The sequence below is a fragment of the Cygnus atratus genome, chromosome Z, assembly GCF_013377495.2.
Source record: "Cygnus atratus isolate AKBS03 ecotype Queensland, Australia chromosome Z, CAtr_DNAZoo_HiC_assembly, whole genome shotgun sequence".
NCBI classification, from domain to species: domain Eukaryota; kingdom Metazoa; phylum Chordata; class Aves; order Anseriformes; family Anatidae; genus Cygnus; species Cygnus atratus.
The window spans coordinates 74,201,881-74,227,182 of record NC_066396.1 but is presented as its reverse complement, the minus strand read 5'-3'; the positions used below and the strand labels follow the sequence as shown (position 1 = coordinate 74,227,182).

Genomic DNA, 25,302 nt, shown 5'->3' with positions numbered 1-25,302 from the left:
GTTAAAAATGGTATTTCCAGTCTATCTTGTGTTGCCTGAGAACCACTTTTGTCCTTTTAAAATCTGCAATTATATTATAACCCATAAGTAACTTTCATTTTTGTATTAACACTATAAATACTATATTAGTAATACTAAACTATTTCTATTGACTTATTTGTAAAAAGAAAAATATATTATATATTTATATATTTTTATAAAGTGAATTAACACTGGAGAGAGGGCTATGGGGGAATAGTGTACAATCACAGTTGATGCGTATTATTGGGCACAAATTCAATGCTTGAAACAAAATGGAAAAGAAAAATCTGTCCAGGTCATACCCCTCTTCAAGCTGTGTCAGAGGAAGAGTCATAGGATGCTGACACTATGAAGTTGCCAGTATTGGAGTGGCTTGCCATGGACTGGGCAGCCTGCTGGCTCAAGTTATTGCAGATCAGCACAAGCTGGTTGCTCTGCGCTTCTGACAACGTGCTACAGCTCTGGTAGACGCTGAAGTTGGTCTTCCTTCCGGGGATGTTGCCCTTCTCGCACATCGTCTTTACCATCTTGGCAAGCTTGTTTTTCCCCAGGGCTTGGCAGTTGTACCAGTGAAGAGCAGCCAAGTTGACGACGGGTTTGATGGAGAGGTAAAAAGGCGCGTCCTCGTAGCGCATGGCTGGAGGCCGCCTCTGCGCATACTCCTTGTAGTCTTGCACGGGGCAGGTCTGCGGCGAGTGCTGGGTGGCGTACACCCGCGAGTCCGTCCCGCCTCTCTTGCTCTTGGCGTTGACGTCTCCGTTGTCCGGTCCCATCCACTCCAGGTACTCCAGCCCCGTCTCTGTCACCCGCAGCCGGATGTCTCCCCACTTGAGGGTGGACCCATGAAAACCTGTGCAGTGTCCGAAGGCCTTAGTGTTGTTCAGCCAGACAAGGTTCAGGAGCCCTTCGGGATTGTACCGGCTCAACAAGCCTCTTTTGCGCAGGATAAGTTCATCAGCAAAGGTGAGCTTCATGGATTTGTGTGGCTTGTTTCCTTTTCCTTTACACCTCAGCTCTATCTGCTTTTGCTTTAGAGCCTCCTGGGACCTTTTGAACTCCTTATCCCTGGTAATACTGTAACCATACCTGTGCTCTTTGAGATACCGCTCCAGCCCACACTGATAGTTGGCCAGGCTGTTCGGCTCGTATTCAGACCCATCCTTCTGCCTGGCATCCACAAAGAAGGAAGCAAGGTAGGCATCAAGCTCTTTGCAGGGGATGACGTAGATCTCTCGGGTCTCAGAAGGATACTTGGAGATGAGGAACTCGCGGAAATTGCGGAGAGCCGTCTGTGTGCTGCGAATGGTCTTCTCGTTCTGCTCCCTGCTGAGCTCTGCTGCTCTCTCATCCTGGTCTGGAGGAGGGAGAAGGAGAAAGACAAAACAAAGCAGAAGAAGCAGTGAGTTTTCGCAACAAGCTTTTCCCCAAAAATAAACTTCCTTTAAAAGTAAAGAGGAAAAAAAAATTAATTGCACAAAGAGCACTGGAAAATATCATTACATACCTCTCATACGACTGAAAAGCCAACTTCAGTTTGACAAATGATGTTACTAGAGCATGGCACAAAACCAAAATGAGCTCCTCATGACACTGGGGCACAGTTTTGTGCATGGAAATTTGTGGAAAACAGTGGGATTAGAGGCAATCTACGTTTTACAACAAATGCAAGGTAGGCAGCTTTTCTGTGGATTCCAGTGCTGTGTGCAGGGCCTGCTCCAAGTAGTGAGCCCATTTGTGAATTGCCTCATTTGTGAAACCAGAGGTTGTACTGGTTCCAATTTTTTTTCTACAAAAAATAACTAAAGCCTTGTATTTATCACATGACAATTATCTTTAATCAGACATTTTTAAAGAGCTAAACAAATATAGACAAGTGTACAGTACAAGGCAATGCAGCACATCCTAGGAAGGGAGTTAGCAGGTAAAAGTACCACAGAGCAATGTGTAATTTACAAATGTACACGAATAAAAAATAGATTATACTTCACATTAGAAGATATGGAATAAAACCGTCAGTACTTAACATGATTATATAGTCTCTCTACATAATCAAGCTGTACCTTGGCAGTAGAAGTGCAATTGTGACCGTTCCTTTTCATTTTGCAGAAAAAATCAAATTCAGGAAACAACTTATATTGCTCCATAAAGCTATACTCAAATGTCCTTACAACCAGTGGCATATCAAAGCACAGTATTCAGATGCTACTGCAAATATGGTTTTTAATGACAAATGATTTTTCAGTCTGATCATTAGCATAAAAGGAAAAGCTTTTTCCTGTGAAGTGATGTGTGCATTTATGGACTGTTTTCTTGGCATATGGAAACTATCTGTACACGGATGCAATTTTTAAGCAGATAGGAGGAAGTGTCACTACAGACAGGACAAACTGTAATGGTTTTAGAAAGTGATGAGAAGCAAACGCAAAGAAGGAAAATTCCAATGATTTGACAATTCTCTGTACTTGTAAAGCAAATGTCCTTTCCCTCTCTCCCACTTAATAAGCAGAAGAGGGAAAAAAGCAAGTTCTTTTCTCCTCTATCTTACTGCAAACAAAACATACATTTTGGTGTCCCTTCTTCACCTGACTTACAGCGAGAGGGAATCCTGGTGTCTGTGCTTCAGCGGCACCAAGCAGCACTCACCAGGTGTTTCCCACCCCACATACACACCAGGAAGATGCATGGGACATGAGGTGTCATATCGGCTTGCACTTTTCTTATAGTCTGTTGTTAGAGTCTAGGGAAGACAGATGCCCTCTTATTATGGTGTAACCTGTCTTGGCCAGTAAAACAGTCTGAACCAACCAACCAAAACTTATTGTTGTCATTGATTTACCAAACCAAGCTATCCGTGGTACCCCTTCCTTGTAATAATGCAGTGGAACCTGCTGAAAGGGGTCCCTGGCAAAGTACAGAGAGATGCAGGTCTGCAGCCAAGGCCCCTGGAGGCTTCTGCAGCCATGAAAAGCATTGCCACAGGGCACTGAGGTTTGCTCTAACCGTGCTCAAGGGGAAGAAGAAAGCATAACCAGTCTATTTCAGAAACTGGTTTTAATTTTCATGTCAGTATCAAAGAGCTCCGAGCAGCCTTCAGTGAAGTCTCTTGCTTCCAGCGATGGGTAGGTTAGATCATTTTGTTATGGCTAGCTGCAGACTGGAAATTAAGAGCCAGTGCTGTTTGCGGTTCAGAAACAAAACATTTACTCTGATACCTTGCTCACTGCACCCACCACCACTTATTACAGCACTGTGTAAGTAATCGGTTCTTTGACTGACAGCCCACATTTTTAAGTAGTGTTTCAATATAAACAGCACATATAATGGCTTGGTTTTATACATGTCATCAATCAGCACTTCTTACAGGATGTCCTGTCACAACACTGCAGAGACACACAGTCAGTCATTTATGTTTTGGCATCTTTCCTTAATCTGCAAAGGAAATTGCCAGATCTGCAACCAACAGTTATAAAATCCATGCTGCATAAAGATCTCCGGAAGGTGCATGAGCAAAAACAGTGCCCCTGAAACACTGCATTCCCGCAGTGCTCTGGTGTGTTGCTCCACAAGGCAGGAGGGAAATGCTGAAGATAATGGGGTGAGGTTATCTGCCAACAGATTCGGGAGAGCTAGGTCAATTTTGACTGGGAATCCAGCCTGCAGTTGTAGTGAATTGTTATGTTCCTACAGGACTGCTCAAATATCACACATATCTCATGGCACGGGACTAAAGTAGTGAGACAGTGAGACCCAGTGGACAGAGTCTGAGACAGCCAAAGTTATCAGACATCAGCTGAGCCACTGCCGGGATCTGCACGTGCTTTTCGTCTACAGCAAAAAGCAGACAACGCAGCTGAGCCTTACTTAAATAAAAAAAAATGTTAGTAGCCTATGACAGCTTAGGAAGGAGACCAAATTCTTCATATCATTAAAATCTTACTTCCTCATTCAATCAACAAGATGTCATAGTGCTGAAAGAAAACATATTATCCATCTCCAGTTACCGCGGGGACACAAATTTTATCCAAACACCCTTTTAATATCACCAAACTCCATGTTTTCTGCTAATTTCATTATTTTATTCCCTATTATTGTGGTGATTGACACTCAGCAGCTAACCACCCCACAGCCACTTACTCTCTGTCCACACCCAGCAGGACAAGAAAGAGAATAGGAAGAGCAAAAGCAAGAAAATCTGTGAGTGGAGACAAGGTTGAGTAAGTGTAGGAAAGAGGGGAAATAAAAAAACACTGAACAAGTGATTGATCCACCTCACACAAGCAGAGCAACGTCCAGCCAGTCTCTGAGCAATACCCACCTCCCCCCAAAACCCTCTCTTCAGTTCCTGCTGCTAAGCGTCATGTCATATGTCATGGAACATCTCTTCGGTCAACCTGGTTGAGCCCTCCAGGCTGTGTCCTCTCCCGGCCTCTTGCCTACACTCAGACTAGCTGGCTGAAAAAAGGGAAAGCCTTGATGATATGAAGAAAGTTAACACCATCCCAGCCAGACCCAGCATGACTGGGCCGTTTGGATCACTAATGAAACTACAGCCCACCATCAGGCCTATCTTCCGTCCTTTCCCCACAACCCTTGCCAGGACAAGGAGATCACAAAAATTACTCCCTGGGTGCCGTCTGCAAACAGCTCTTGCAAAATGCTTACAATAAGCCCGTCCACTCTACACATCTCTTCTTTGCCTATAGGAAATAAGGTGAAACAGAATCGAAGCCACTGTCACAGTCTGGATGTTTGGCATTGACTGCTTCTCCTCTAGCCACATGGCCTTGCTATCTTGTCAGAGAAGGAGATTAGGTTTGTGTAATGTCATTTTGTTCCTTACAAATCCATCCAGATTGATGGATAAAGAAAGACTAAATTGAAAGTAATTCAATCATTAAGAACTCAAGACTAAAAAGCATCTCAGCTGTCATCACAATGAATTTTTGAAAATACGTATGTTATGGTAAGGATCGAAGGGCATGGTAAGGACAAGCTGGGAGAACTGCTGAGGTACATGACTTCATCTCTGGGTTTGGGGATTAAAAGTGAATGGTCTTGTCCCGGTACAGGAGTGTTTCCAGCCTAACAGTTCCCAAATGCTTTCTTGGTCTCACCTTGTTGCATCTTTCCGAGTAGAGATGAAAAGCTCTTCTGGCCAGGGCTTACCCTTTGGGGTATTTTTTCAGTGGTCCTTCTGGAAACTACTGAAAACATAGGTGGAGATCTACATTAGTCCCCTGACCACTGCAAACTTAAACCTGTTTCCTCTTGGGCATCCATTGCTCACATTATTATGAACTCCTCAGTGTGCATGGGTTCAAAAACTGGGTGAAAGCACAGAAAATAATTACAGAGTGCTCCTTAATACAAGACAATATCTCTAAACCAGAAACACCCTGATCTGCAAATCGCTCAGGACAGGAGAGTGGGGAGGTGTCATATATGCTTGCACTTTTCTTATAGTCTTACTTTGGTGTCCGTTTTTAGAGTCTAAGGAAGACAGATGCCCTCATATTATTGTGTAACCTGTCTTGGCTAGTAAAGCAGTCTGAACCAACCAACCAAAAATTATTGTTGTCATTGATTTACCAAACCAAGCTATCCATAGTACCCCTTCCTTGTAATAATGCAACCTTTGGAGCAGGTAGTGCTGTTCCCCCTGTGTTATAGACCAGGAGAAGAAACTTAAAAAATAAGTTGACTTGGAGATGCATCTCCCAAGGTCCTGTCCCCCAGCTGCACCAGCACACAAAGGGTCTGATCCAAGCACCTGTAATTTGTATCTGATCCTGTATCAGAGTTTCATTTCCAAGAAAACTAGAACATGCTAGAAAAAGGCTGTAAATCCCACTTTGTTGTGGGATTGGGGTAAACTCCCAACTAAGAGTTAGACAAACTGGCTAAGTAGTTTAAGTGTCCCAGATACCTAAAGTGACTTGGCGGAGATCACACAGATGACCGAGTGGGAGCTGAGTGTCCCTGGCCAGCCCACAACTGTGAGACAATCCTTCCCACAGAGCAACAGCTGTGGTCTGATCTTTTCATAATCTGATCTTAACGCAGCCAAGACTTAACATTATCAGCAGAGTTATCAAACTCGGGGTTGTTTTTATTTCATCTCGCACACACCGACACACTCTGACTCGCCAGTTCTCACTGAAGAGGACATAACCTCCTCTGTAATTATGTATGGTGAGGGAGAAGCACTTGCTTTTGTTCTTCATGCCAGACCACTGCAGACTGTTAATGTTCAAAGGGGGTCTGTAACATTAGCGGGAGTCATGAGTCTGAGCTCACAGCCTCAAATTCTGCTTAAGGAAGTCAACAAGAACTCCAGCAATGTAGGTTTTTCAGATGGCAATCACACTACCAGCCAGTGTCTCCTCTGCCTGATTTGTGCTCTGACTAGAAAAATCTTTCTGGAGAAGACCCACGTTCACCAAAATGCTTTTATTCAAGTGAAAAAGCCCAGCACACACAGGATGCCACATATCTCCATGCTGGAGCTAAGCGCTCTCTCCCCAGGCACCATCACTTTGCAGGTCAGCTCCTGCCCCTACCCTGCAGTTATTGGAAAACAGTGGTACTGTATCCACGGGCCAGGGCCATAAGCAGCCCCCTAAAACGATTAATGTAAGCCACAGCCTACCTGTCTTTTCTTCTGTCTTTCAAGAGGGTATTGGCAGGCCGATGAAGTTCTCAAGGTGGGCAGTTGTTGCGCTGCTGTGCAGAGAAGGTCCATCATGTCACAGAGCGGGGAGGCTACGCTCCAGCAAGCAGTGCTACAGCAAGCAGTGCTACAGCTTTCCTGCCGGCAGCATCCAAATGCTGCTGTCCTAACACAGCACGTGTGTGTTTGCTAACAGCCAGCACACTGCCAAGGCCGGCCACAAGGTATCTGCCGCCATTCTGCGTGCAAAATGGTCAGTGGCTTTCACTATGCCACGGGAATAACCAACTGAGCACCATCCTCACCCCTGAAAACAGAGGGTGAGGGTAAGAGCAGGAGGCCTCCCAGGTAGAGGTGTCTCTGAGCACTCCCAGGACCACTCTGAGACTGAGAGGGAGAGCTAAGCACTTGGAGAACGACATTTCTGGCATTTTTAGTATCTGGTACGGACCACCTCTGTCGGGGCAACTTCTACACACATGCAGTAGTCAAAGGCTTAGGTCACAAATACATGCGTTTTAATGTAATTATTTCATATCCAACAATAACTGTTTCTTTAGAAAGTCCTGAGGCCAAATAAAGTGCATTTCCTTTGCCACGATATATCATATTTATTTAAGCTTAGGCTTGGTGAGTCAGAGTCAAAAGAGGGGGGAAAACCCTGTGACTGCTTGGAGATTTTCATCAGGCTTGACATCTAACAGCTTCTGAGCTCTGCAGGACCAAAGGATTAACTTGTTAGCTGCAGATTACTGAAGCAAGAGAAAGTACTCCTGCACTTTTTCTTGAATTTCTGCCCTACCCATCTGATCTTGCTACTAAATTCTGTTTAACAATTAAAGTTCTCTATTTCCACTACATTAAGCCAAACACCATGCAGTTTAACATTTTCAGCAAATGCTTTCATTAGCATGTAAAATCTCTAGTATGGTAGAAAATTCTTAATTAAAATCCACTTATAAAAGATGTTAGGTTTTCTGGCCAAAACAAATTATGCTTCTATTCAGTTAACCTCCTCCAGCAAAATTATCAGTGAAATATTTTATGATTCTAAAATTAAGAACCCTCAAAGAAAAAAAGAACACAGATTCAAAGCAAATGAGCACGGGAATATTTATAAATTGGTATCTCCACGAAGTAAGAGTCACTGAAATAAACTTTACCCATCTGTACATTTTTTGCAAGGTGCAGAATGGTCTCTTAAATTGATGCTCACTCAGATGCTAGTGCTGGTATTCAGTTTGTACTCTTTTTCACTACTTTCTCACCACAAGAGCCTGAAAAGATGCAAGGTGCAAAGTCAACGATAAAATTTCCTTCAATATTAATGGAACTACTACATCATCCTCGAATGCCAGAAAATTTGGAGCCATGACAAGGGATTAAGAATTTATGTCCTCCTATAACTGATTGGATCAATCTTTTACACAGCAGATACTAGCAGTGACTGATGAACTCTGCAAATCAGCAGTGCTCCAGGGACTTTTGATTTGCACAAGGTAGCACCCTTCTCTACTGTGATGTGACATCTTCTGAGATATTTCAACACAATGGGTCTAAAAATGCATTTTCTCATCTAAAATGGTTTAATTTATCCTACACGTGATCTTCACTTCTTCTAGCTGGTTTCAGTTTTGTCAGGACTAGCGGAAAAGGGAAAGTGTTGCATTCTTGTTTTACTCTACATTTCACTTCAGCCACTGAACACTTAGAGTGGTATTTACGGAGCATGGGACTGTATAGTTTCCCACCTTCTTATGAAGCTGTCGTGCAATGCACTGGTGTGAACAGCTGCAATACAAAATGGGAAGTGTTTCCTGTGCATCCCAACATGGGGCTAGTCATGCATACCCAGATCCATTTGTTTTTTTGACCTGCATTTAGCAGGAACAAATACACCAACTCCAGCTCTGCCAGTTTAGCCAAATACTGTGCAGCATTTTCACAGCAGGGAACTACAGCTGCTCCCTGAGGCACAGCCAGAAGAACAGCAGAAGCAGAAGAACTTTTGGAAGAGCACTGGAGAAACCGTATACCTCGTACTTTGGGGATGTCCAGGTGAAAGGTACTCAGGGCTCAGAGGGACTGGGATCCCCCATTTTAGCTACCCTGTTTCAAATCAGTCACCTAGATTATAACAAAGCCTGGAAACAGCTCCAGGTTCACCTGTCTGGTCTCATTCCTCTCTTATTTCCATGTTACCTGTTGCCTTTTCAGGCACTTTTTAAATACAAACTCTTTGGACCCCCACTATCACAGAATCATCTAGGTTGGAAGAGACCTCCAAGATACCAAGTCCAACCTCTGACCTAACAAGTCCTCCACTAAACCATGTCACTACGCTCTACACCTAAACATCTTTTAAAGACCTCCAGGGATGGTGACTCAACCACTTCCCTGGGCAGCCCATTCCAATGCCTAACAACCCTTTCAGTAAAGTTCTTCCTAATATCCAACCTAAACCTCCCCTGGCTCAACTTTAGCTTTCTGTGCCATCTTCACTATAATTGACTGAGATCCAGGAATCCAACTCTCATAGATATGGAGTATATAAAAAATAAACTTAGAGAGAGCTTGCAGCCCAGAAAGCCAGTTGTGTTTTGGGCTGCATCAAAAGAAGCATGGTCAGCACGTCAAAGGAGGTGATTGTCCCCCGCTGCTCTACCTGTGTGAGATCCCACGTGGAGCACTGCATGCAGGTCTGGGGCCCCCAGCATAAAAGGGATGTGGGTCTGTTAGAACGGGTCCAGAGGAGGGCCATGAGGATGATCAGAGGGCTGAAGCACCTCTCTTTCAAAGAAAGGTGGTGAGAGCTGGCATTGTTTCACCTGGAGAAGAGAAAGCTCTGGTGAGACCTAATTGAGGCCTTCCAGTACCTAAAGGGGGCCTGTAGGAAAGATCCTGAGAAAATCTGCACCAAGGCCTGTACTGACAAGACAAGGGGTAGTGGCTTTAAATTAAAATGGTAGGTTTAGATTAGATGTTAGGAGGAAATTCCTCACTCAGAGGGTGGTGAGGCCCTGGCACAGGTTGCCCAGAGGAGCTGTGGCTGCCCCATCCCTGGAGGTTTTCAAGGCCAGGCTGGATGGGACTCTGGGCAACCTGGTCTGGTGGGAGGTGTCCCCGCCCATGGCAGGGGGTTGGAACTGGGTGGTCTTTGAAGTCCCTTCCAATCCAGATCAATCTATTATTCTGTGGGTTTTCTAAACCTAAAACCATTAGAAAACTTTTAAAAATTTGTGAAGCCCTCTCCCTTTCAGAATAACTGGCTAAACTTTCTTCAGCTATGTTCACTTCTTTATGTTCACACATAATTGCACCTCTTTCAGAGCTCAGGCTAAAACACTCAGGCAGACTGGTGAAACTGGAGTGCTGTTGGCATTGGTCGGTGGTAAAACGTGATGCACAGTGTGAAGTAAATGCCAGCTTTATGTTGACAATGTACCTTTGCATTCAGATGCATAATAATTTCCTAACAAAACAGCTAATTCCACTGAAAAGACTTGAAGTAATGATTTCAATTTAGGGCTAAGGACAAAAGCTGCCTTTTTGCCTAAGATTTTCTTCAGGTTAAATACTTAACTCTGGAAAATATCTTTTGTTTTACCCAGGACTTTTCAGCCACACAGTGAAATGTTGGCCTTTCAAAGCATGTTATTTACTGCATGATCTGGGGCAGAAGGAAATAAGGGAGTACATCAGCAATTGTCAGACTCAACCAGCGAACTGGAAGCTAGATGAGGCACTGCAGAAGTGAAGCATTTGTTTTCCAAATGGACTTAACCTGCTGGCCACCAGTCCACAAAGCGTACCCAGTTCAACAAAGCATATAGTAAGTGCTTCCTGCATTAAGGTCCTTTATTTACATTTATGCCTACACAGAAATGTAGAGACCAGCTAGATTAAGTCATTATTTGTTTAGATAACAGAAGAGGAGTATGACTGAACAGTCCTATGTGTAAGATGACTGGATTCAAGAGTCGCTATGACAAAAAAAAAAAAAGAAGAAAAATTCAAAATGAAGAAAGAAGACATAAATATCAGAGCACCTCCCTCATTGGATGAAGTTTCTTATTTAAAAATTAATGAAGCTTTAGGGGTAAAACACAAATTCTTGTGCCAAAAAGCTGATTTCTTGTAAGAAAAACAGGGCTCTACATTTTCCATAAGGTTTTCAACTCTGTTTGCTCATACAGAGAAGCTGGAGTTACATGCATACACAGACCTTGCAAACACCAAACCACTAATCTAACTAATGGGCTGGCTTGCACAAAACCACAAGTACCATCTTATATGGTGTTTTGGAAAACCTGGCCAAGTGGGATTTTGTGCTACAGCGACCTCTAAGTTGTGGTGTTTCTATTCGTTACAGATATTGTACAACAGCATTATACTGCAGATTATATTAGGAGATCTCAGGGGCCAGTAGTTTTTGGCTAATACTTGTGTCCATATCCAAAGTAACATGATGAAGGAACCCTAGTGCTGTGCCTGCCTGTACAACCAACAAGACAACATGCTTACACCCAGCAGGGTCACAGCTCCTGAGGACGCTTCCTCTCAGCCCCTGTATTCCTATGGGCCAAGCCTCCCAAATAACATGAAGTCTTACTCCCTAGGTCCTGTCTGCAGTTGGCCCTGTGGAAGAAGAATGGAAAACAGGACACAAACATGTATCACTTTACAGATCAGTCTTCTCTTTTCATAGCACCCTACCTTGCCACAGGCTTAGCAAGTTCTCAGCTACAGCCTACCGACAGTTTTAATGCCATTGCGTTTAAGAGCTAACTTTAATAAGCAGAACTGAGAAAGCACTGCACGAGGTCTCAAAGGGATGTGCCGGGGCTATGAAGTTTGCCTGCTTTTGATTCACTCCAGACAGCAGCTGAGATGCAGAGAAATGGTGGGAAATGAAGATGAGGGGGAGAGAAGGGAGAATCGGAACAAAGAGATATGAAAAAAAGAACAACAGTGAAGAGAGAGATGAAAAACAGATGAGGATCCTCTGAAATCTAACTGTATATCACTGGTTTGGAATGAGGCAGTCTAACTGGGGCAACGAGCAGTGGAACAAAGAAAGGGAGTATGTAATAAATATTTTATTACATTAATCATAATAGACTGCACTTTAGTCTTGGCCAAAATGCATTCTTAAATCAAGTTTAGAATGTGACGGCAGTTTCAGACTTAAGAGCATGAGGCCCACATGACTGTAATTAACGTAATAAATCTTGCTGTGGAGCTCTCTACACAGGCTGACAGTGCTTAGTTGATATATTGCTTATTAGAGACTGCAGACATTTCCCCCTCTATTTTATTAAACTGCCATTGGTAGTGAATCAAAAGGTACCCTTTCCTGCTCTGGCTGAACCGTCAGCTGCAGATGTAGCAGGGAACACGTGTAGGGAGCCAGCACCCCTGCCTTTTGGTAACAGGGAAAGCAGCATCCTAAATAATTGCATTTCAGTATCTCATTTCCCAAAACCCTCTTATGTTTAGTGAAGTACTCAAATTGCCTGCTACAGAGCTTGCAGTTTATTTCTGAAATCCTGGCTGGTGATGTTACACAATGACACAATTTGCTTTTACCTTTCTGCACTGTATATTCTCCAGTATGAGTGAAGCAAGCTGTGAAGGGCACGAACCCTATGAAGAGCTCACAATTTACAACCTCGCATAACTAGTTTCAGAGCACACTTTTAACACACATATTTTCTTTGTCTTCACTGGGTCAGAGAGCAGAACTTAAGGACCAGCTCTCCACGCAATTCTCCAGAAAGGATGAAGTGCAACACTTAAAGCAAAACAGTTCCTAAGGCGCATTCTTTACCCTGCTTTGCCATCTTGACGCTCCTTGTTCTAGGAAGGGGTGAAAGTTCAAAGACGCCAAGATCCTACGAGCTTGGAGGAGACAGAGCAGCTGTGCCAAGGGCAGAGATGTGTGCACATCCCAGCAGAGGGCAAGGCTGCGGACCCTGGGCACCAGATGCTGCCAGGAGGCTGGCCAAGGAGCACACACTTTGCTCCAGAGGTGCCAGGCCGAGCCGGAGGGACGAGGAGAGGGACGTGCACACGCAGGGAGCCAGCTTCCTCCAGTCTGCTGCTGGTGGCACGGCTTGTTTGTGTCTGCCCTTGGATACGTGTTTAAACTTACTTTGTCAGAGTTTAATTGAATAGATCTGTAGTCACATTTCGCAGCTCTGTTTGAATAAAGCCTGTTTAAATAAATTGAGGGCTTTCAAATTTTTTCTGGCTACGTGCATACACACAGCATACACACATACGCACCTCCTTGCTGCTCAGAATATTGTTATTATCTCTCTTCCGTAATTACATTGTCAAAATTTTCCTGCCTGGATTGAATTGTTATTTCCATAAAAATAATTTGTTCTTCTATGCAGCATACGAACAATCAGTTTCCCTACTACTGAGTGAATTCATACAAAAAATGACACAAACTAATTCATGCAAGAGGTGATACGGAGTATAACTTAATGAATGTAATTATGGATGTATAGTATACACACATATATATGGCTGTTTTATTATGCACTAGCACAATAAACAGTCTGATGTATTTAACAGCTACAGAGGTGAATGGTAAAGGGACAAGGTGTTTGTCAACAAGTTTTCTGAGGACTATCTGAAATCAGGGGAGACAAAACACAGGCAAAAAGACACCTCTTTCTACAGCAAGAAGAAAGAAACAGAAATCTAAAAGCAAAAAGCAAAGCATGTACCAGCATACAGGCAAGAATGCTGGGCTATAAATCCTAGAATAATTTTCATGCCTGCTAATTTTTTTCTTGCGGGTATAGTCAGTAAGAGACAGTAAATCCCAAACAACAAGAGTCATTAACAGAAGAAAATCCCCATAACTGGGGACACCCACGTGACTGAAGGACAGTGCTCACCACACTCAGAAGACTGCTCCAAGTCATGGTCAGGGTGGAAGTACTCACATACAAAAGTACCTGTGGTTCTGTTGCTCATTCAGACAGGTATCCTTGAGCAGTCACTGGACTAAAGAAGAGATTAGGCAAATATCTAGCTAGGACAGGGGCGATAGCAAACAGAAAAATGAAGCAAGCCACTCAGAGATCAGAGATGAAAGTCCTGATCTTTCACAGGCAGTATCTTTGGGTACCGTTATGTCCTGCTTAAAATAGCTCAGCAAAGAAGCACATTCAGATTTTGCCCTGGGGTGATGTGACCTGGGTCATATTATCTCTGAATCGATTTTTTCCTTCTCTGCACAACAGAAGGTCAGTTTTTGTTCTTCTTATTTCCAAGGACAAATTAGCAAGTAAATGATTAAGTATCATTAATCCATGGTTGTATGCTTTCAAGCGATGTTTTCATCATGAAGATTTCGTTAATGAAAAGCAACAGCAGACCACAGTGTCACTGCCTGCCTAAACATACCCTTAGTTTAACCAACAGGGACACGTACGGTCCTTCTGTGTATGTTTGCGTGTGCACTCGCTGTTACTGAAGTCAATGGGAGCAACAGGTATATGTTAGAAATAAGACAGAGACAATGAACTTTATGGTGAATGTATAATTAAGCACATAACGTAAAGCTTTCATCTGCAGTCCAGGGCTCTCACTGCCAAAGGCATTACATACAGACATACAAAGCTTTAGCGAAAAGGAAACAGGGCAATGTTGGGTAACCAGCACACAGGCAACAGCTCGGTGGGGCTGCAATCTGGAGCCATGCAACATTCAACTTTTGCAGATCATCAGTGGGTTTCTGCAAGGTTGGAGTCTCAGCCTGAAACTTAAATTTGTTTGAGCAGGCAGGAGCCTCAGCCTTTGCTCTTTAACATTTGCTCTTCTGCACTTTGCTCCCTGGAAGCAGGCTGGCTCCCCTCTGGGGGATGCATCAGCTGGGCGTTGAGATCAGCCCCCAGCAGTGACTATGTTCGTGTTTCACTAGGCACAGTCAGCACCACATCTTTAAGAAAGATTTTCCATACGTTTTTCCCTGAAAGTGAATACAACCCCATTACTGCAATACAGGGATTTCCACAGGCTCATAGTGTAGCTTGCGGGGGAAAACTGCATTTACTTACTTACTGAATGTCCACATAAAATCATTAAAGGGGTAACAGAGTACTTCTGCACAGAAATGAGTTTGGAAGACAAAAGGCATTACACTGGGATACAGGAAAACATCTTCAGACAAAAAAACACCCGGGATACACTCAACTCCCTTAAACACTGCCTTGACGCAGTATAGTGGTTATAGCGGTGACCACGTGAGTTTGTATATCAAATGAGCAAACCTTAGCATCCCGGAGGCAACTGACAATGCTACCACAAAGTCCAAGAGCAGCAAGAGTGGACACACGAGTAGGAAGCACTCTGCCTTCAGGGAAAAAGTTGGAAAGATTTGGTGCTGCATCTCCAGGTAGGCACACGGTGGCTTTGGGCTGCGCTCTACCAGCACTGCTGTCACGCAGTTTGGAAATGCCATCAGTATGAACCAGACTGAACCCACAAAAAGGATATATGCACTTACAGCAGCATTTTCCATGTGCAGTCTATTCAGTTTGATTCTTCTCGGCTTTATGTTAACGATATCTCATATTAGAGAAAAATGGTCCTACCTGTAGCTTGCATAGAAATACCAAGACCAATTAATCAAGCTTTTAAACAAAGATAGATGGCACAAAAATATTTAAATTCTTTTAAAGTTCATTTTTAAATTAACTTGTGATCTATTGCAGAGATTTACATAAATATAGAGTTGTAAAATGGCAAGTTTACATTCATTAACCTCTAACAAATGTAAAAACAATAATGGGTACAGAGATGTCAATTACCGTAGGAAAGCCAGAATATATGCCAGAAGAAAAATGAAAGTAATTTATGGAAGCTGCTAGAGTGATTTTCCACACCAAATTTGAGCAACCTGCGTACAGCTGCCAACAAACAAGTGAAAAGGAAAACAACAAAACATCTTTTTCTTTTTTTAAGGAAAGAGCTTCTAGCAGAATGTTTTGGGGGTGTTCATTAAAAAAAAACAAAACAACAACTTAAAATGTTTCATGATAAAATATTTAACTGCATACTTGCTGCTCGGTTTTCTGGTTACTTTTAATCTTTCAGACTGTCCAGTTCTTATTTATCTGGTAGCCTGCTTGGTCCTTGGGAGACCTGAATGTAGAGCTTGCATGCCTACCTGCACATCTGTTTCCCACAGGCAGCAAGGAGCTGTAGAGGTTTTGATGGCACAGATGGCAAAGACAAGCTCAGAACCAATTTCTCCACAACACGCAAGCAGAAATCAGCAGCTCCCACAAAGGGCAGGATCTGGTGGGAGCCAGGTTCAGGGAACTGCTGCCTCTAACACAAGGTTGGTGTGATTACCAGCACCAGCATCCTGCCTCTTTGCTGGGCAGCATCTCCTGGCTCCGGACAAGAGCTGACTCAATTGGGAAATGAAAATACAGCTCTGCCTACCCATCCCACAGCAGCCACGGGACCCATTCAAGCTGTTCTGAACAGCCAGTGTCAAAAGTCGTTTTGCTGTGAACAGCCTCTGGAGTGCTCCAGAAGGGAGGGAAGCATCAGTAGGAGAAGCAGGTGTTTCAGCTTCGCTGTCTTGAGGCTCTGATTTAACAGCCTGGTTCATCACTCTCTGCAAACAGCCTAAGCAAATGCTTCATTTAAGCATACTTTATCAAAGAAAGGCACGTTTCAGTGTTTTCCAAGATCTGGATTTTTCAGCAAGCACTACCCGGTGCTGTGCCAGCCATGACAAAACATCCACCACCATGCTTCCGTTCCTTCTGAGCACTAGAAAAATTCAGCAAATTTCTGTATTCTATATGATTATTTTGCTTAGGTAGACAGAAAATATACCCAGAATTTTTTACTGATCTGTTCCACAATAAAGGATGTTCTAGTTTCACTGCAAGCACAAAAAGATGACATGAAAGAACAAGACTCAACCAAGAGGAAAATAAGTTAGGTAAAAGAAAATGGAAGAAATGAGAAGTCCCTGTGTGCTGGCTTCACAGAACATCTTATGCAAAAATGGCATGCTCCCATCACGGAGACAGGTGAAAACGTTTTTTTCCAAGGTTTTCTGCCTCTATTGAAGGCTTGAACTTAGAATACACAGGTGAAATAGTTCTTCTGTAGACAAATTTACTAAGTACTGGCCTTATCCACAGTGCAAAGACACTCTCAGAAAGCATCCTGACCTAAAAGGCCATGCCCTGTGTTCCCTTTCTGTTCCAGCACCCCATCCAAAGCGGAAAAGGAGAGCGCATGTCTGAGGCCCTTCCAGGGTCAGTGCCTCCCTTGGCTGCTGTGCTCTGTCACCCCTGCAGATCCCAATCTGATCTCATTCTGCCTCTTTTTTCCTGCTCAGAGACTCACAAATCATACAATGAGAACAGGTCCAAAATTAGAGCAATTGTAAAGACCACACAAGTAATGCAGATCTCTGATCAAAAATGTCATCTTAAACAATCTTCTATTTCCCCAAAATAAAGAGATAACTTGTCCGGTTTCCATTGTTGTTTCCATATGTTTCCAGGATTGCTGGAACCACCACCAGACTTATTTTCTTCCTTTACATATCAGTATCACAGAACAGAGGAAGAAGTGAAGGGCAGAGCACAGCATCTAGTTCATGTTGGTCTTGCAAAACTGGCTGTTTTCTCCTTCTCTCTCCTGCCACATATTTTTTTGCTTTTCTGCCTCTGATGCTGGAGTAATGGGGGAAAGGGAACATTTCTAAATCTGAAATGAGCAGTGGTGCTCTAGAACACAGTCAATTATTGAAGTTGCCAGTTTCTCTTCTGATGCAACACATCATCTTAGTATTAAGATGAAGTTTGTACTTCAGTATTTTAAACTGAAAACATATATTTAAATGAAGTTTCCATAATTCCCTGTGATGCAATTCTTCTGCTCAGAGCCCCAGAAAATATTCCTGACAGGCAGCCTAACTCTACATGTTTTACAGTTTTAATCCTTAAATCCTGCTGGGACATGGGTGCAATGGATCTTTTTGGGGGCATTGCACTCCCTTCTAGCTACAGGCAAAGAATTGCCACAGACTGGATAGAAATTACCACTCCTCACCTGTTAAAATGGATTGCCAGGCCTACACATCTTTTACTGTGTAGGCCTACACATCTTTTCCTTTACTTTTACTACCCAACCCTATCCTCAAACGTCTCCCAGACCAACCTATGTTCAGCATGAGCATGCATGAACTCCCTCTGGCAAGATGCACACGTATATCCTCAGCACTGCTGCCAGGAGATGGCTCTGCCTGCTGCAGGGAGTCCCACACAGGGGGGGTCCTTGGGGAACATAGGAAACAAGCCCTGCAGTCAACAAAAGCAGCAGCCTCATCATTTGGGTGCACGGTCGCTTTGTTTAACAAATATTTAACATTCAGGGCAGAAAGAAGATCCCCGTCTACATGAGAAGTCAGCTGTTGGTCATCAAGGGTGCAAGACACTGTCAAGAGCCTTCTGCGTCTGCATGAAACTTCCAATAAAGAAAACACATAGAGTTTGAAACGGTGATAAATATATTTCTGTAAACATCTAGAGATGTTATAGTACTTGCTAAGTCTTCATTTCAGAGTTCTCCTGCAAGAGTTAATAACATGATAACTACTTTTTGTAGGAACAGACTCATAAAGCATACTCCCACATTACCATTATTAGCACAAAGATTTAAATTTTTTCAGATTTGATTGTCATGCTGTAGACCTCGATGATGAATACAAGTACACAACTACATTTCAAAGGCTGAATTTGTCCTTTTTATGATATTATTCTGCTTTTAAATAGAACTCCCTTACAATACCGTAAAGACAAGTAACATCAGCCTTACAAGCAGAAATTCCAGAGTAAAGTCCCCAGATCAATAGTTTATCAGCTGGCAGCATTTGGATACAGGTAACGAAGGGTGGGAGAGGCCTGGCAAATCCATGCTGCAAGATCAGAAAGCAGAGGCAGTGCAGGAGAGGGTTAATCAACTCACTGCCTTTCTTTTTCTGATCAGTAAAACCCTAATTATCTGATTTTATTCTTCTAAATAAGCAAGGTCCTTGCAACTTTAAAAAATAAAAGTACTTTTTGGAGGTAATTATCTACCTCAGAACTTATTATTTTTACTTGAGCTAGTGGAGCAAGAAAAGAAATCAATTATGGGGCATAAAGAGTCACCAGTGGGCTCTGAACTCTTTACTCCACCACAAAGAGAAAGAGACTGTCTCACCCCTAAAACAGTTTAATTGTTCATTTGACCACATTCAGCAGTATAAGTCCCTGGAGGCAGGCTTCAGCAGTCCCTTTAGCCAAAACTCATCAATCTCTGTATGTAAATTATATATACAGAGACCTATCAGCAATTATTTGAGTGTTCTTCGAAGAGCTTAAATAAAGTTTTGTAACTTTCTTTGACTGATTACTTGCCTTGTGTTACATTCATTCTTGGCACAGTTCCACAGGACTTGGAAGAATTATAGCAGGGATTAATTTGGCCTTTCTGGATATATGGCTGATGCTTCATATACCTCCAAAAAAAGGCATTGTTTCTTATTGCTTGCACTTCTTTGGAATGTGCTAGCTGACATATTTTTATGCTTGCAGTGTTAACAGCGATTTTGGAGTTTAAGCCCAACCTAGGCACTATTGGCAATCCACAAAGTTGGGGAACTTCTTTCTCCCCCTAAATCTTGTAACATTTTGATGCTCATCTAACAAGTCCAAATCAAAGAGTCCTATGATCACACAAGGATCTCAGCTCCCATTTAATTTAAATCCACACAACTGCAGAGAGAGAAAAGTCCCAGTTCTTTTGGTTGCAGAGAAATACTTTAAAACATTCAACTTGAAAGCTGTAAGCAAATATCAGGCAACCCCCAGACGCACCGTATCTTTTAATGATGAAGCTCAGGTAGAGGAAAGGAGAGAAAAAAGTTGGCAAGAGTGAGTTACACGCTGCTCTGGGATCCTGAGAAACCAGCCACAGAAAGGGAAAGACCAGGAAGGAACGCAGAGCAGAGACATCAGAGTCAGCAAGGCCCAGGCCATGGCACCATCCATCACAGCACGCGTTCATGACCATGGTCTTGGTTTGGTGCCCATGGCACAGGGACAGTGTGCAGCACATTGAGACTCCTCTGGCGTTTGTGGACACTTTCTTTCCTCTCGAAACTCTGCAAAAGCTTGTACGTGTGAAGCATCACTTTGCAGCCCAGCCAGACCATCAATGCATATGCATGCTGGCATTGTGCTGGTGCCCACAGAATACAATTTGTCATGCTTCTGACAGAAACAACAAAATTTGTCACTTCATTTATATGATGTTTTGGTTTTCCATCCCTACTGACAACTCTTTGGCTGCTGCACACTTTGCACATATGGATTTCACACCTTTTTAGTGTATCTTCACAGAACCCTTTGCTCCTCCTGTGTTTATAGTGTTAGATTAGTGTTGGACCAGAGATATGGTGCCGCACTGTCTTGTCAACCCAACACACGTCTCTACCCTCACTCTTCAGATGGAAGGTGAGCATTCTTCACAAACACCTCGGCTATTCTGCTTACAAAGTGAGTCCTGCCTCCCTGAGGATCAAAATTTGCCTTCCTGCACAGTAAGCTCTATCTTCCTCCCAGCCATAGGCTTCTTCCATATCCTCCTGCAGTTACAACATTTTTTCCACTTGTGGCTTCAGATATCCAAATGACGACAATTTTTCTAGGCTGTACGTACTGCAACCTAAAGCATCCTGTTTCTTACTCACCTCCTATCTTCATTGACGTGACCCACCCTGCCCTTGCTGGTTCTTGGACAGAAAAAACAGACCAAGTTCAGCAAAAGGGAAAGACGAAAGAGGCTATTTGGGAAATAGAAACTGCAGAGATTCCCAGCTCTCCACCATTACAGAAATCTCTCTCTTCTCAGATATAGGTCTCTCATTTTTTTCCACAAGAAAAAAAAAAGGACTAAGTAGTACCTAGACATATTCTTCAAGCCTTTGCTAACAAAGTAGTCAAAACCAACCAGAAAATTCACAGATGAATGTCCATGTATTAGGGCTGGAGTTTAACAAAAATAATGCAGTATATTCTGCTATGCTTGGATGAAGACCCAACAGAAATCAGAATCTAACCTCACTGAATTCTGGGATGCCACTTCACTTGCAACACATTAAAATGCCTCTGCTAAGTCCCTGCAACATTTGGGTGCCACGGTGCAATTAAAGAGAGTGAAGGACAAAAAAAAGAAATGTTTAAAAGAGAAACCAGTCCAAAACTATTGTGTAGTTTAAATTGGCCAGAGCTAACATACATCAATATTTTTGATTTATTAAAGAATCTCACTAAAACTTTCATGACCTGAGAGAGAACCATGTATGCTAACTATCAGCTGTGTCACCCACACAAATACAAAGATGTGTGACTTAACCTAAAATTCAAAGTCATATTTCTTGCTGGTTTGATCACACTCTTTAATTATAACTAACCACCTGAGGCCTTCGTCCCGCAAAGACCTCATAAACACATGTTCAATTATAATGGGACCAGGAGCAAGGCTTCATATCTTATTCTAAAATTAAGCAACACTTGGTAGAGGAAAAGGAAGAATTTAAATTCCTTGCTCCCTTTTAACTGTATCTTCATTCGTTTGTCAAAACATCAACTGAGTCTATAAACTAACAATAGCTCTAGGCTCCTTGGTATAATTACTTCCTGCCATCTTTTATGTAAGAATTATACTCATCATTGCCTGTCTGTTTAGGAAAGAAACGTTTTTATATAGTACACATAAACATTCTCTTGTAGTTCAATATTGCTCAAATTTTATATATCATGCACCACTTCCAGTACATCCCTCTTTGTTAAGGAAAGAGACAACCTAACAAAATCACTGTACATAAACAATAAACGTGCTAAAGTCTTTAATCAGACCTCCAGATTCTAGCTGAAAGAATATGCTGTGCAGAACCACGTATCTGCAATAAATTCACTTGCTCGCTTCTCTGCAGCTCAAAGATTTATTAATGCCAGCACTTCTTTGCCAAAGGAGGAGGATCTATAGCAATCAAGACTTCCCTGATGTGAGTATCACGTTATAGTTGTATATCAATCATTTTACCCTTGATGAAATGCAGCTACCTTTGAGTACAGTAACAGCATATTACAACACTATACCAGGCTGACGCCGCATAACACCTTCTGAGAACACAAGAAATTTAAGTATTGAGGACACAGATGACTGAAATGGAATTCAGGCAGCATGCTGATGTAACATTGCTGTCTATGCAGGCAGCACTGGGAAGCTAGGAGGGATTTACACAGTGGGTGTAAATCTAGATGCAGTATCACTTTGTCCTCACAGTGAGATGCTAGATGTTGAACAACCCTAATTTGGAAACTGCATAAATGTAAAAATGTGGCATTGTGTCCGTTCTTGTAAGGTTTAGCCCTCAGTGGTAACAACTGCTGGCCTCATCTGGCTTCTGAGGATGGAGAAGAGCACTCAGAAATAAACATGCTGCAGGTCTTCCCCTGATCAAATCCTGACAAGAGCAGTTTGAAGGGTTTTGTTTATTTTAATGACTCTGTTGAAGGCAAATCACTCTCCAAGACAGCACACACACATACATGGCAAAAATCTGCCTAGGTTTGTATTCACATGTCCCAGCCTGCAAGTTGGAGGCTGAGCAAGCTGGAGGGGCTGGTTGGAGGGGCTGGTTGGTAGAAAACAGCTCTAGTACACACAGCAGTTATGCACTATAAACTGAAGAAAACAGAGTAAGTATGTTTACCATGCAATCTAGATTCACATCAGGCATCCCACATCTGTCATATTTAGCTGAGCAGACTCAGTTCTATATCAGCTGGAGCTTTGCATTGGGATTTCCACATGGGGTGTTATATGACGGGTCTACTGCAAAGTAACTTCTCAAAGATGCAGAAATGGGAGTCCCAAAGAGAAATTTGCTTTGCTGTAACCAAGACGACAACCATCTTTTTTAATTTGTAAAGCTTTGTGGGGTTTTACCTAGTAAAACTGTGTATTTAAATATGCTGGGTGTTTTATCTGGTAACGAGATTTGCAGGTTCTTGTTAATTAATAGATTTAATAGTGTTCAACTGTTTTTCAGGGTAGCTGGGTTTGTCCAGGCTGCTAAAGTAATTGTTTTTAGGGTTTACAGTAGCTACCACAGGGACTGCATATAGGCAACTCCCTCCAGCTTTGGCCTCACCCTGGGATGGCACCATTCACCAGCTGGAAGAGCAAAGCCAGCACCGCCTACACTTAGGTCCAGAGAGAGCTGGAGGCTTCCTCCCCACACCAATTCGTATGGCCAACATTGAGTTGTCCTGCAGACAGACTGGCACATGGCAATCATTCAGCAGAAGCATGCTGAATCAAGATGCTCTTTATCTGATAATGTTGATGTCTGTGCCATTTCTCAATGCTTTGGCAGCACTGAGAGATGGAAAAAAGGAAGGAGGCTGAGAACTTCCATCAAGAACAGGGAAATAAAGAAAAATTACAGGATTACAGTTTGTGTTATCAATTTCATAGTTAACATTGTAGTCATCCTTCAGGTCTCTGTGAGCTGCTCTGATTTGCAGGTCAGGAAAATGTGATAAAGATTTATAACAGGGAGGAACTCTCTCCAGACACTCTTCTAGTGCCCTCCTTTGCCTCTGCACTCCAAACAGTCCACCTTTCCGCCTCTCTGAAGGGGAGCACAGCTGAGATTCATGTCCACACCATCCCTCGCACACAACAGGATGGCTGCACAGCTCTCCCAGGCAGAGCTCCCAGCACACAGCTGCACCCCACAGACCTAAAAACGTGTCCTAAAAGATCTATTTCCTCATGGCAGCTGCACTTTCCTCACAGGGGGTGGTCTTCCAGATCCTCTCCCAGGCTGATGGCTTCTCTATCTGCCATCTTATGAACCCATCATGCAGCCCAGCGGGGCTCCTCCTTAGGTGACCACTGACATTGAGCCAGGGTGCCCGTCCCGCCAGAATACCGCTCCCACCCATCCAGCCTCCTTCCTACCTGGCATTGACGGCGCCGCTGCCTCAGGGGTGGCAGCAGGGACAGCAGGGGGCTGCTGCTGGCTGGAGCTGACCTCGGGCTCTGCGCTCACTGAGGGCGACGCGGCCGTTTCGCCGCCTGGGGCCGACTGCGGGGCGGGCGGCGGGGTCTCCTCGGTGGCCGGGGTCTCCTCCTGCCCGGGCAGCTGCAGGGCCGACAGCGGGATGCTGATGGCCTTCCCCACAGCTGTGGTGTTGGAGCTGGTGGCTGGCACCTGTAGGGTGGCCGAGGGGACGCCACCAGTTGTACCCCGGGCTGGGGAGGCCAGGGCACCCCGGGGTGGCCTCTGAGCAGGGAGCCGGGGTGGTCCGGGTGGGGAGGCGCAGAGATGCGGTGGGTCAGGGTCCGGGCCGGTGGCGGGCAGGGACAGGGTCCTGGTGGCAACCATGCCGGAGGGTCCAGCCTGTGCTGGTGGCTTGGGCTTGGACATCTGGGTGAGGGCCAGTGCCGGCCCATCGGCACCAGCCGTCAGCTCGGCATTGGCCACGATGTAGTAGTCCTCGGGCAGCTCCTGCTTGATCTTCTTGAGGAGCACCTCGCCGCCCCCCTCGTCAGCCGGCTGGGCATGGGCGGCGGCAGGGAGGACGGCGGGCGGCCGCTTCCGAGGGCCGCTGGGGGCACGGTGAGGGTGAGGCTCGAAGTCGCTGTCCTCATCAGTCACAGAGGACTCGCAGACCATGTCAAAGAGCGTGGCCTCATCCTCGTACTCCTCCACCGGCTCACCCAGCTCCGAGGGCTCGCTGCAGTAGGAGAAGTCGCAGGAGTCGCGAGTGCGGGTGCAGTCCAGCTTGGCCTTCCCCGGCCGGCCCGGGTAGCGCTCCAGGGGGCTGGCCTGTGCCTCCGAGGGCACCCCCAGCATGCTGGGGCTGTCCGAGTTGAAGCTGCGGCTGTCCTGGAAGCAGACACGCTCCTGGGAGCCCGCCCGGCATGTGGCGGCCAGGGGCCAGTGGTAGGCATGGCCGGCGCTGCAGCCCCACATGGCCGTCAGGTTACCATGGGCCCCCTCAGAGAGCAGGTGCTTGAGGTTGGGGATGAGGCTGCAGATGGTCCCATGGCTGTGGGCCCAGCTCACCAGCTTGGACAGGTTTTCAGAGGAGGTGTGAAGGCAGTCCTCCATGGTGCGGGATGAACAGCACCTGGCAGGCCGGGAAGTCAGCTGGAGACAGGGTTCAGATCACTGGGTCCCGGTGCTCACGCTCACGCGCTGCCAAGCTCATGCTTGCTGCTCGCCTGCAAAGAAAGAGCAAAACCCTGCTGTTCAGCACTCCCAGAGCACGGCTACATTATTGCCCTGCTCAACCCACTTTACTCTCATCTCATGCGCTCCAAAACACGTTTCTCAGAACAATACCTGCTTTCAAGCAGCCCCTTTCCTCATTCTACCTGCAAAATCTGCATTTAAACCCAAAGGAAGAAACATCACTGCAATACACAGCTGAAATAAGAAGTGGCTTCTTAAGCAACCAAGTTCAGCATGAGGGGCAGTATGATTTGAAGCT

General features: G+C 44.4%; 1 protein-coding gene across 2 annotated transcripts; it reads right to left on the bottom strand.

The window, feature by feature from the left end:
* Window positions 1-329: 329 nt before the first annotated feature.
* Window positions 330-24,920, bottom strand: KIAA1958 (KIAA1958 ortholog). 2 transcript variants are annotated; one of them, XM_035564543.1, is made up of 3 exons: window positions 23,765-24,920; window positions 20,481-20,522; window positions 330-1,375 (listed from the first exon to the last, which is right to left on the bottom strand). In XM_035564543.1, exons 1-3 carry the CDS (start codon window positions 24,918-24,920, stop codon window positions 330-332), a joined length of 2,244 nt encoding a protein of 747 aa, XP_035420436.1. The 2 variants fall into 2 exon arrangements, with proteins under 2 accessions (XP_035420436.1, XP_035420437.1); XM_035564544.1 differs by lacking the exon at window positions 20,481-20,522.
* Window positions 24,921-25,302: the final 382 nt, after the last annotated feature.

Coding starts and splice junctions, on each gene's coding strand:
- KIAA1958 (XM_035564543.1), bottom strand. CDS start 24,920: ATGGAGGACTGCCTTCACACCTCCTCTGAAAACCTGTCCAAGCTGGTG. Junction 20,523..23,764: donor AGCGGCGCCGTCAATGCCAG/GTAGGAAGGAGG, acceptor TTTCTGTCCAAG/AACCAGCAAGGGCAGGGTGG. Junction 1,376..20,480: donor CACGTCAATGAAGATAGGAG/GTGAGTAAGAAA, acceptor TCCCTCCTCCAG/ACCAGGATGAGAGAGCAGCA.